At 45.2% G+C, this 11,070-nt stretch overlaps 1 protein-coding gene across 3 annotated transcripts in view; it reads left to right on the top strand.

Annotated features, from left to right (window-relative positions):
• Positions 1-7,886, top strand: part of SEPT7 (septin 7) — a 76,616-nt gene extending 68,730 nt beyond the window's left edge. For all 3 annotated transcript variants that reach the window (XM_027835953.1, XM_027835955.1, XM_027835956.1), the window contains exons 12-14: positions 4,511-4,646; positions 5,589-5,728; positions 6,781-7,886. In XM_027835953.1, coding sequence (XP_027691754.1) covers positions 4,511-4,646; positions 5,589-5,728; positions 6,781-6,820 — 316 coding nt within the window. In that variant the 3' untranslated portion in view covers positions 6,821-7,886. The remainder of the gene's footprint in view (positions 1-4,510; positions 4,647-5,588; positions 5,729-6,780) is intronic.
• The last annotated feature ends 3,184 nt before the right edge of the window (positions 7,887-11,070 follow it).

Below are 11,070 nucleotides of genomic sequence, written 5' to 3'. Positions count from 1 at the left end.
ATTTATGTAATAAAATAAATATAAATTTATGTAATAAAATAAATATAAATTTATTTATGTAATAAAATAAATATAAGTTTATTTAATTTGCATTGAGCACAGTAGGTATTTTGTAATTCTTCTTCCTGCTGCAATCCCAGGAATCTTTCAGCCTGAACCAGGGTTCCCTCTTTGAGCTGCCATTTGGGGACCCTGCAGGGTTTTTCTTTGGTCATTGATTCTGAAAAGGTGATATGAAAAAAAGGGACTGTCATGCAGAGCTCTGACGTGCTATTGGAAGTAGCACCAGTAGTAGTATCAGGTGTGGAGACCCTTCCCAGTCTTAATTTCATTTGTACCTTTCTTCTGCATTGCTGGGAATTTTAAAACATTTAAAGTATCAAAACAACCATGCATAATTAAAACAACTTGCATTTTTGCTTTTTGTTCAGATTAAATGAACTAAAGTTGTACATTTGGTATGAGTTTTTTGCCCCAGTTTGCATGGTCCCCCTGAGGTTGGAGGCCCAGGCCTGCGTGTGACCTCGAGAAGTCACTTCTAAGCTGGTCCTACTCGGCTGTGAAATGAAACACTTGAGGCAATAGCCCAAGGTCCTCTTGTCTTCGCGATTCTTTGATTTTTGTGACTTGATCACAAAACATTATCATTCTCACAGTTTCTAAGTAGAACTGATGATAAATTAGCAGAAATATCAACACCGGCCTTGCTAACTTGGTGGCTGTTAACCAGTTTGGAACTCTTACCAAAATCCCGTTCCAAATGCATTCTTTTCAGAATTCATGAGATTATTTTTTATTATTTTAAGTGAGCATTTTAATTTTATTTTGCGCACACACACACACACACACACACACACACACACACACACACACATTTTAAGAAGCATTTGCTTCTTAAGCTTGTAAAATCTGGTGTCCAAATCACTAATTCAGCTTCTCTCTCCAGTATTAGTGACAATTTATTACTCAGCCCATTCACTGGCTTTCTTGACCTCTGCAGCATTGGATGAGCCAGCAGTGGCTATTTTGTCCTTAGGTTTTTGTGTGTGTGTCTCTGTTCACCTCTGACCTGTCTGACCTCACCTCCTTTGTGTCTCCTGGGCCCTTTTCCTCTGTTTCTGTCTGTTGCCATGGGCCTCCTTTGCTCGCAAGGGCTGAATTATGATCTACCTGCAGGTGATTCCCCCCCCCCCCCATGTTGCACCCATCTCCCGCCCCCCTGGACATTCTGCAGTCACCCCAAACTCGCTGTTACCTTTCCCCTAAGGCTCTCCTTTTCCTTATATCCCTGTATCTTTCCAGGCTACTGGCACCTTCCACTCACCTTCAGCTCTTCACTTGCCTTCCCCTGCCCCAAAATTAATAGTCACTGGATTATAGCATTAGAGGTGAAGGGACGGGTACCTTGGGGGGGGCCGCCTAGCCCCAACCCCTTCAGCTCAGCTAGTGACTGTCAAAGGCTGCAGTTGAACTCAGGCCCTCTGACTCCAGTGCCAGTTACTTTGCCTTGGTACTGGGGATGCAAAGACAGAGCTGATACACATCCCTCCCCTCAGGGACCTTTCATTCTTCTGGGGGATGTAACATATAAACAGATAGGAATATACAAAGTAGCCGGGGGGGAGGTGGGAGCAGCACAACCGGCCTTGGGCATCAGAGATGGCCTCTGTCCTTGTTTGAGCTGAGCCTGGACAACAGGGAGCTAGGGGTTCCAAGAGTTGGAATGGAAGAGGGAAAGCATGCCAGGCAGAAAGACTTGACTGCAAAAGCGTGGAGGTGGGAGATGGCATGTTCATCATGTTGTGCGGTAAGTTGGCCAGTTTGACTAGAACATAGCATGTTTGATCAGGTATTCAGTTTTGTTAAATAGGCATGATGCTTCAGAAGAAAGAACACAGAAGTGAAAGCAGCATCAGTGAAAAAAAGTCACTTTTCCTCTTTGACCTTCAGTCCCAGAACACGTGCACCTCCCACCCCCAGTGTGCAAACAGGGGTTGTATGTGGTGCCTCCAAGTGGGAGACACAGATTTGGGGAACCCCAGTGTTGAGTGTTGGGCATTCAGACAGGCCCTCGAAGGTCCTGCAGGTACTTTCCTGCTAGGTTGACCTTGTTCTTCTTGAATGTCTGTGTTAATTAGATTAATTAGATCAGGAGCTAAGATTTTTACAAGACAAAGAAAATTTAAAAGGGATCTCAGTTATGAAAATTCATTTTGAACACTCGACATATGCATGTGGAATAGGTACAAAACTTGGCACACTTTCTTAGCCCCTCTTCATAGCCAGTCCATTCAATACCCTCATGTTGTAGTAATGTAGTAAATGACGTCAGGAAGAGATTTTTGGTTTTGATGGCAGAACCCTCATCTTTAGGTGTGTGGAGTCTGAGTTTGTCTGAGAATTGTTGCTTTCAGCATGTGTAGTTTACTTTGAGCATGTTCTATATTTTTTGTGCTTTTAGATTTGACACAGTTGAAGGCATGTAAGTGGTTATGTAAATTTTTCCAGACTGTCCCTCAGAATTTTTAATGTTTAGGTATAGAAATGAACATAGAACTGAGAGAATTGGTAGTTTTTATAACAATAGCATAAAAAGCTCTGTTCCTGGCCCTTTTTATTATTTCTAGCAACCAAGAATTTTAAATATAAAAAAAGGACCTTCTGAGGTATTGAGCAACCTTCTGGAGCCCAGGGATCATTTCTAGATGGTTGCACTGTTCCTGGGCTGGACTGGTGACTGTCCACAGTTTAGCGACACAGTTCAAGTTTTAAAAGCAGCACCCCCCTCCCCGCCTCCCTTTGTGTCTGAGCATCTCCAAGAACAGGTTATCCACACACTGGACTTTTCTTTGCCTCTTCTCCCCCCCCCCCCCCCCCCCCCCCCCCTTAGTTCAAATTGTTTTCAACAACAAAATTGAACAAATATTTGTTCAGTACATGTAGTTGGCGAGGTGCAAGGACACGATCCATGTATTGAAGATTTTCAGATTTGAAAGGTTTTCCTAAAAAACTCACAGCTAAGTGTTTTATAGATATCTCATTAGATTCTCAAATGTCAAGTAACACTTTACATGGAATGGGCACTTACTAACTACAGTCTTTTTTAGATAGAAACCCTAAAAAAATATCCTGTTTTTGCTAATTGGCTTCCCCTCCTTGAAAAAATGGTTTTTATAAACACATTGTTACACATGGGGCGATGTGTCTACCCTTTTCCAGGATAATTTTATCTGAATCCGAACCTTTGCTGCCCTTTTGCCAGCCACACACGTGTATCTTCCTTGAAGAAGCTGGTCACATTCAGATCCCATGTGAATTTTAGGAGCACAAAGAAGGCCAGACTGGCATGTACATGAATTAAATCTATTACTGGAGCTGGAGTATTTGACTGATTTTTAAGCGGTCAGTTTTGTATTCTTAGCCTCCCAGGAGTCCACCCAGTGTCTAATTCTTTCCCTTGCTGGGCCCTTCCCTCATCCTCATGGCAGGGAGGCAGAGCTGCCCCTTATGTGCCCGAGGCTGCCTCCCCACCTTCACAGCCCCATAGCAGGCCAGAGTGCTGAGCTTCCATGGCAGAAGCCTAAGGAAAAAGTGGCCACATCTGTGGCCTCGTGTGGAGGTGTTTTCTTCCATGTTGAAAATGAACTTTGACGGATGTGTTCACGTATCCTTTGTAGCCCTTTTGTGTTTGGGTCACCAAGGAAGGAGCCTTTGTTAGGAAACTTAGAAATCTCTCCCTAAGGATGTCGTGTTAAAAAAAAAAAATCCTGAAAATGAGATGGCGGCAGGAAGGGGGAGAGGGAGAAGGAGAAGGGAAACAGTCTGAATCTGCAGAAACCATCAGAGAGGCCGCTGTGAGGGGGCTGGCTTTCAGAGTGTCAGAATTGCGCTTTGGAGTTAAGAAAGCTCACAGCCCTGGGTGTGTCATCGTCTTAGAATAATCAGTAGGAGTTGCTTACAATTTTAATATTTAAATGAGTGAATACATGTTAGTTTGGTTTAATGTCAGTGCGCTCCCCTCTTCCCCTCCTCCCCCAAAGAAAAGAAAAACCACAACATTTTTTAAATCACTCCACCTTTTTTTCCAATTACTTCTGCCTTTGAAACATTCTCATCTCTTCTAGTGTGCTTTCCCTCTCCTACCTTGTATGTAAAGGCCATCTTCATGTTTCCACACGCCATCAGTTGAAGCCCTCTTGGGTCTGCCTTTGTTTTTTATACCGAAATCAGGGGAAGTGCTTTTGAAGGTTCTAGATGAACCAACACATTATGAGAGATTTTTGATCATGAATAAGCTTTCAAAATAGAAAGCCTTTGAACAGTTACCGTCATCATGCATTGAAGTAGCGTTGGGCCGATTTCAAGAGGAGGGACGTTCATAAACTTACTTCCAAAACCCAGAGGGAGATTGAGCCCCGCCACCCTCGCTTTGGCTGCCTCAGGTGTGCATTGCATCTTCCCATGGTTAACACGGTTAACAAGCCACTCTCTGGCTTTGCTGTGCCGGCAGGAGCCCCCTGGCCCAGATGGAGGAAGAAAGAAGGGAGCATGTAGCCAAGATGAAGAAGATGGAGATGGAGATGGAGCAGGTGTTTGAGATGAAGGTCAAAGAGAAGGTGCAGAAGCTGAAGGACTCGGAGGCCGAGGTATTCTTCCTAACGTGCCACCACCCCATTTTGGGCAGGGAGGGCCATTTCAGTGACCAGCAGCTGAGAGTTTATAAGCTTCATTTTCATTTCTAGTTTTGACCTTTTCCAATAAACCTTGTGCCAAACCCAGCAGTTTGGAGTTTCTTTCTACTCCTGCCCTGTCGGATGACAAAGCCCAAAGGTTCTTAGGGACAGTGGACCCAGAGGCCACCCCCAGCCTGGCAGAAATTGCCATCAAGATCTGGGATTGAGCTGGAGTTCTCCCCATCCAGAATTTATTTAAAGACGCAAAAGGCCTTTCCCAAATTGCAAAGGTCATTAATGACCAGACTTATGGTGGCTCACGGCCACCTTATCATCAAAGCATGACAGCGTGTGATGAGGCTGGCGCTCAGATCCAGATCAGCCCAGGGAGGGGCCTTCAGAGGCACTTGCTGCTCCTTCCTCCCACCTGGGAGGGAAGGGCCCTGCGCCAATTGCTGTGGGTACTCCAGCCTCACTCCTACCTGCCACCTTTTGCAAGGTGTTAGCATGTGAGACCAGGTACATTCCCATACGGAGAATGGCCTTGAAAAAAGGTACCTCGAGTCCCCTTTTCAATCAGTGCTGTGTCCCAGCAGTCCTGCACGCATTGCAGTTGAGCAGCATGGTTTTTCTGGTTCTCTGAAAACATAGCAGTCCTCGAGGGCTCACCTAAAATCTGAACTAGGGTTCAGTGCTAGGCCGGGCACCGTGAGCCCAGCCTTGCAGGCCCTGTGGGCTGGGCACCACCTCTCTATTTGGAGTGTTGTGTAGACCTTAGTCTAGCAAGAGACCCATTTGTGATTATTGGTGGGGTGAGGGACTCCCCTGAAGTCATAGGTCTTTGATGTATCACGGCAGTTTCACTTGTTGGCTCTTCTGATTTTTCAATTTGGGGGTTTTTCTTTTGTAATTTAGCTCCAGCGGCGTCATGAGCAAATGAAAAAGAACCTCGAGGCTCAGCACAAGGAATTAGAGGAAAAACGGCGTCAGTTTGAGGACGACAAAGCCAACTGGGAAGCCCAGCAGCGTATTTTGGAACAGCAGAACTCTTCCAGGTCACTAAGCTTTGGGGCGGAGGAAGCTGCTTCTGGGTTCATTTTATCATTTTTTTCCAGGAGCTTTGGCAAGATGAGTGGCATTTGCAGCTGAATGGAAGCTCCTTGGTGTTGGAGCTTGGGGTTTGTGTCTGTATGTTTGATAACTGAGTCCCAAAAGGTCTCTTCAGCCTCCCCAGCCGGAGGAGGGAGGCCCCCTTCTCAGGAGGCGTTGGGCTCCTTATCGTTAGGGAAAACAGAGAGTGGGACAAGTACGTCATGGCAGACGTCAGTCTCCGCTTCTGTACCTTCAGCTCGGGGCAGGAAATCCTGAGCACCTACAGACGTTTGTAGGGGAGAAGATGTGTCCGTGGGAGACTGGGAGCCAGGCTGCCATCAGAGTCTTGGGTCCGCAGTTTCTTCCTCTAGGGAATGAGGGCGTTTGGCTTCAGGGACTCTTAAGACTCCTTGTAACTTGAGCCTGTGATCCTACAGGTGCAGTAGTGCACAAGAAAACAGTGCTTTGGGGGTCTGATCAGGAAAGGTCATTTCTGGGATGGAAGCACTGAGTCAGCATTTGAATTGAGCTCTCAGTACTGGGGGGAGCCTGTGTGGGCTGAAGGGAGGAGTCTGGTTTAGTGGGAATCATGGGGAGGGTGGCTGGGAGGTCAGATCATATAGACAGGAGCAGAGAGAGCAGAACGTGGGACAGCACCTCTGGGACCCTCAGTGTCTTCATCTGTCAGAGGAGGGGCTGGGGTTAGGTGGTTTCTAGGACCCCTTGAACCATCTTGGCACAGTATCATTGGTCAGAGGACCAGCAGCAGAGAGTCCTGGGCAGGCCCCTTCTCTCCCAGGCTGCAGTTTGTGCTGCTTGCGGTGCTTGGTAACCTTGGGGGGGGGGGTGTGGCAGCACCCCTGGTCTGTAAGGGAGGGCGGGAGACTCCAGATGGGGTCTGGCCAAGAGTCTGGTCAGCTAGCTGCGTGCCTGCTTCTTGAAGGAGCCGGTGTTGATGAGGATGGAGGCTCAGTGGCTGGTGCTGACCTTGGATGCTTTCTTTTTCCTTTTCTAGAACTTTGGAAAAGAACAAGAAGAAAGGAAAGATCTTTTAAAGCCATTAGTGACCACCAGTTCTGTATTAGTTGCCAATATGCCAGCCTGGACGTCAGTGTTTGTTGGATCCGTTTGACCAATTTTGCACCATTTGTATCCATAATGATGGATTTAACAGCATGACAAAGTTTTTTTTTTTTTTGGTTTTTTTTTTTTTTCCCCGGTTGATGGAGATTAAGATGCCTTGAATTGCATAGCGGTGTCATGTACTTAGAAGGAAACATCTCTAAGTACCTTCCAATTTTTCTTTTTTTAAACAGATGTCTTCACTTTAGTGCAAGAGAACATTTTACTGTTGTACAATCATGTTCTGGTGGTTCAATTGTTTACAGGATATTCCAAAATAAAAGGACTCTGGAAGGTTTGCGTGGAGGAGAAATCGCCATACTCTGATACAAACTATGTTTCTCTCTCTCTCCCTCTCTCTCCTCTTTCTCTCTTTCTCTCTCTCTGTCTCTCTCTCTTTCCTTCACTCTCTCTCTTAGAATTCTCCGCAGATGAGAACGTGACCTAGTCTAACACAGCTGACCCTCTTTTTTGACACTTCCATTGTTTAAAAGTACACATGGAAAAAAAAAACCCTATAAGCTTCCAGTGCACCTAAAGCTTTTTATAACAGCCCTTCCTTGTTTTGGATTCTTTAAATATATGCTCTTCTCAATTTAGTGACTTCTTTAGCCAGAAGACTCTCATTACTGCTTCATTTTTGTAATAACATTTAAATTTAGATATTTTCCGTATATTGGCCCTGCTAAAATAGAATATAGCGTCTTTCATATGGTAGGAACCAGTGAGTCAAACTTTCCTTTAACTCCGTTTTTACACTTTATGGTAAGTAGCAGGAAAAAGGCATTCATAGGTCATTTCTAGACAAAAACATGGAGTTAACGACCAACTTGTTTCTACCTGTGTGCAGTCTCTTCCTTATTTTACTAGAAATGGGAATCATGGCCTCTTGAAGAGAAAAAAGTCACCGTTCTGCATTTAGCTGTATTCATATATTGCATTTCTGTATTTTTTGTTTGTATTGTAAAAAGTCACATAATAAACAATATTGTGATGTAACAGTTTGGTCTGAAGTAGTTTGCAAATAATCATCCCGGGGCATTGATCTTGGGGTGGGGCTGGCAAGGAGAACATTTACCGCTCTCCTTAGTGCTCCATCCCTGAGTCTTGTGTGTGTGTGCATGTGGCTCGTTTTTGGATGGCTCTGAGTTGTTTTTCTGCTTCAAGGAGAAATCCTTCCTTACCATTGACTTAGCCACATTACTTTCTTTGAAGAAAATGGCCAATTCAGATTCCATATAGTCACATATTCCTAGAGCATTGATTTTTACTCTTTTATAAAGCAAAATGTTACAAATTTCTATTTATTTTTTTTTAGGTGCTATTTTTCATATAATGAAATGTCACCCAGGTTTATCTCTTTGGATACTGGGGAGATTCTTTTGGGCGTGTTTGTTTTAATGTCCCCTTCTTTTGTTGGGATTACTTATTCAAGGGAGGTGAACACAAAGATGGATTCAGCATCATTGTGGCCATTTTGGCTTGTTTAAAAGAAGATGTTGCCATTTCTCAGACTGAGGCAGTACCACCCTGCCTGCTTTTGGTGGGCCAAGGCACTCTATCTTCACTTTAGAAAATCTTTTTACTACTGAATGCGTTTTAAGCAACAAAATCTCCCCAATGCTACTTTTGAACACAAAACTCAGGTATGCATTTTGAGTGAAACAAAATAAGAGTTCACTTTCCTGTAATACTTTAAAGGTTAAAAATTGCAGCCTTCACATCAAAGCTCCGAACTAGGTAAAAAATACTTTAACCGTATTTCATAAATGAAGAGGGGTTCAGGGTGTGATTTATTTAAGGTCATATCTCCGAGAAGGGATCAAGGCTGGAAAGCTTATTCAAATCTCAGCACTTCTTCAAGCTATGCCACTGTGATAATGGCAGACTTTTATATCCATTTGACAGCATAATTAAAGTGGCTTGGAAAAATCTCTTGTGCACTGCCCACCTGCACACCAAGACATTTTACAACCAGACTTGTCCTGTGCCAAACTGCAGATGTCTCTCTGGCCAAGCGAAATATCTGAAGTTTCTCAAAAGAATTTACTATTTGGACTTTAGGAACTTTATTGGCCAAGGTGGGATTTTGAAGGAGTTAAGGAGGCACGTGCTGGGTACTGGTGACACAAGGTGAGAGCCCCATCCTCTCGGGTGACATGACATTCTACTGAGGGAGGTGACGGGTTGCATGAGCATGTACTCGTTACTCTAATACCAAGTGTGGTTTTGGTGGTGGGTTCCTAGTAGCTAAGGGACTCAGGACAAGGTTACCTGACTTGCTTACCTTGTATGAAGGGCTTTAGAGACTGCACAGTAGATGCTGATTTTGTTTGTTTGATCCTGAAGGTAAAAGGAGCTACTGGGATTTACTGTGTAGGGGTAGCGTAGTCTGACTTGTCCTCTGCAATAGCCAAATAGGCTCAAAGATGCTGCTGTAGCCCGAGGAGAGAGAAGGGTCTGAACTGGTGGAGAAAGGCACATGTGGAGATGGAAATAACATGATTTGGAAACTGAACTGGGTTGAAGTGCGAGTGAGGAGTGGGTGAGTAGGGTGGATGGTACTGCCCTGGACAGAAGTAGGGGAGGGTTTAGAGGAACACAAAAGATCCCTTGGGTTATGTTGAATTGGGGTCGTGCTGAAGCGTCTGGTCTGAAATGTCTGTCGGGCAGCTGTTAGCATGTACCCAGGAGCTTGGGAGATTGACCAAGACTGGATGCTTACATCAAAAAGTAGAGGGAGGAAGGATGAGGATGGCCCAGGCAGAGCCTCTGTACAGGTAAGATTTTTTTTTTAAAAGATGTGTGGCTAATTGGTGAAAGATAAGGATTTGGAGAGTAAAGAAGAATTGTGCTAATTCAACAGCAGAATAAAAGGGCAGAGACACTTTTTGCCTCTTTCCCTTGCTGGGGTACCTATCGTCCTAGCACCTGAAGAGGTCAGGGCCTCAGTGTCCCTTCTTCCCCTAGGTACCCCTACCCACTTGTGCTCTTGGAAATCTTTAGCTTCCTTTGAAGGTTCAGCTCAGGGTCTGCCTCCTAAACGTGGTCTTCACTAACACTCCCCCTGCCCACTAATGCCCTTTCCCCACTTCATTTTAGTGCTCTCCTAGAAATCTTCCCTTCATTTATCAGTTGTATCCACTACTACAGAGGGCAAAAACTGTGTTGTAGCCAAGGTCCTAGACTAGCGTCTTGCTGGTAGTAGAGGCTTAATGGTTTTTGATGGAATAAAATCTTCTCTTTGACAGCCCGCAGTTTGTGATCTGATGTTTTCTTAAGGGTCTGTCAACCCATTGGAAAGCCTGGGTGTGCAAGGATCTCCTATTTCACCTTTGACACTTTGGGTCCCCAGATGTTAGCTCAGAGTAACAATGCTCACTGCACGTCTTCTCTACTTAGTTCATTTCCAATATTCCCCTCCACTGCACGATCTCAAAAAGGGTAGGGATGACCTCGAGTTCCCAAAGCAGAGGCCCCCATTTCTTGGCAGAATTGAACTTTAGAAACTTACAGGGAGTTGATTAAAAGAAAGTCCCCCACACACAGACTCTTCAGGGGACTCCAGTAAATGCTTTGGGGATTAGAAGATGATCCTCATTAACTTTCAGTATGAGAGCCAACCACCAAGACCTGTTCTTACCCAGACTCCTTTCTTGTCGTCAGGGATTTCCAGGGTCCTCATCCTGAGGGTGTAGGGTTCCAAGAGGCCACTGCTTTGGCAGTCAGATGTCGAGCTCCCTGGCAAAGCGCCTTAGTTCCTTCGGAAATGAGAGGACCAGCTTAGATGCAACATCCTTGCCATCCACCAAATCTGGGCTTCTGGAAAAGGAAACATTGATCACCTGTGTGCAAGGCCTAGGGGTGCTCAGGAAGAAATGTGAAGAGTTTTATATGGCCTGGGGTTGGAACCAGAGGCCCTGGTGGATTTAGGCTCTGTCGGGGAGAACTTCTAACGATCCAAGCCCCACACAAGTAGACCTTGCTGCCCGAGCTCTATGGTTAAGCCCGCTTTCTCTGGAGGTCTTCGACCAAAGGCTGATGGACCGCTCGGGTGGGTCGCCGTGGGTTTGTGGTTTGGACCATATAGCTGCTGAGGCCCGTTACGAGATGGGATTCACTTACAGGCAGGCTCTGCTTTGCCGTAAAGCACAACGGGACTGTTTCCATCAGAGTGGCCAAA

Source organism: Vombatus ursinus, unplaced genomic scaffold (assembly GCF_900497805.2).
Source record: "Vombatus ursinus unplaced genomic scaffold, bare-nosed wombat genome assembly UNPS02014817.1, whole genome shotgun sequence".
Lineage (NCBI taxonomy): Eukaryota > Metazoa > Chordata > Mammalia > Diprotodontia > Vombatidae > Vombatus > Vombatus ursinus.
This window is presented reverse-complemented; position numbering and strand designations above follow the sequence as displayed.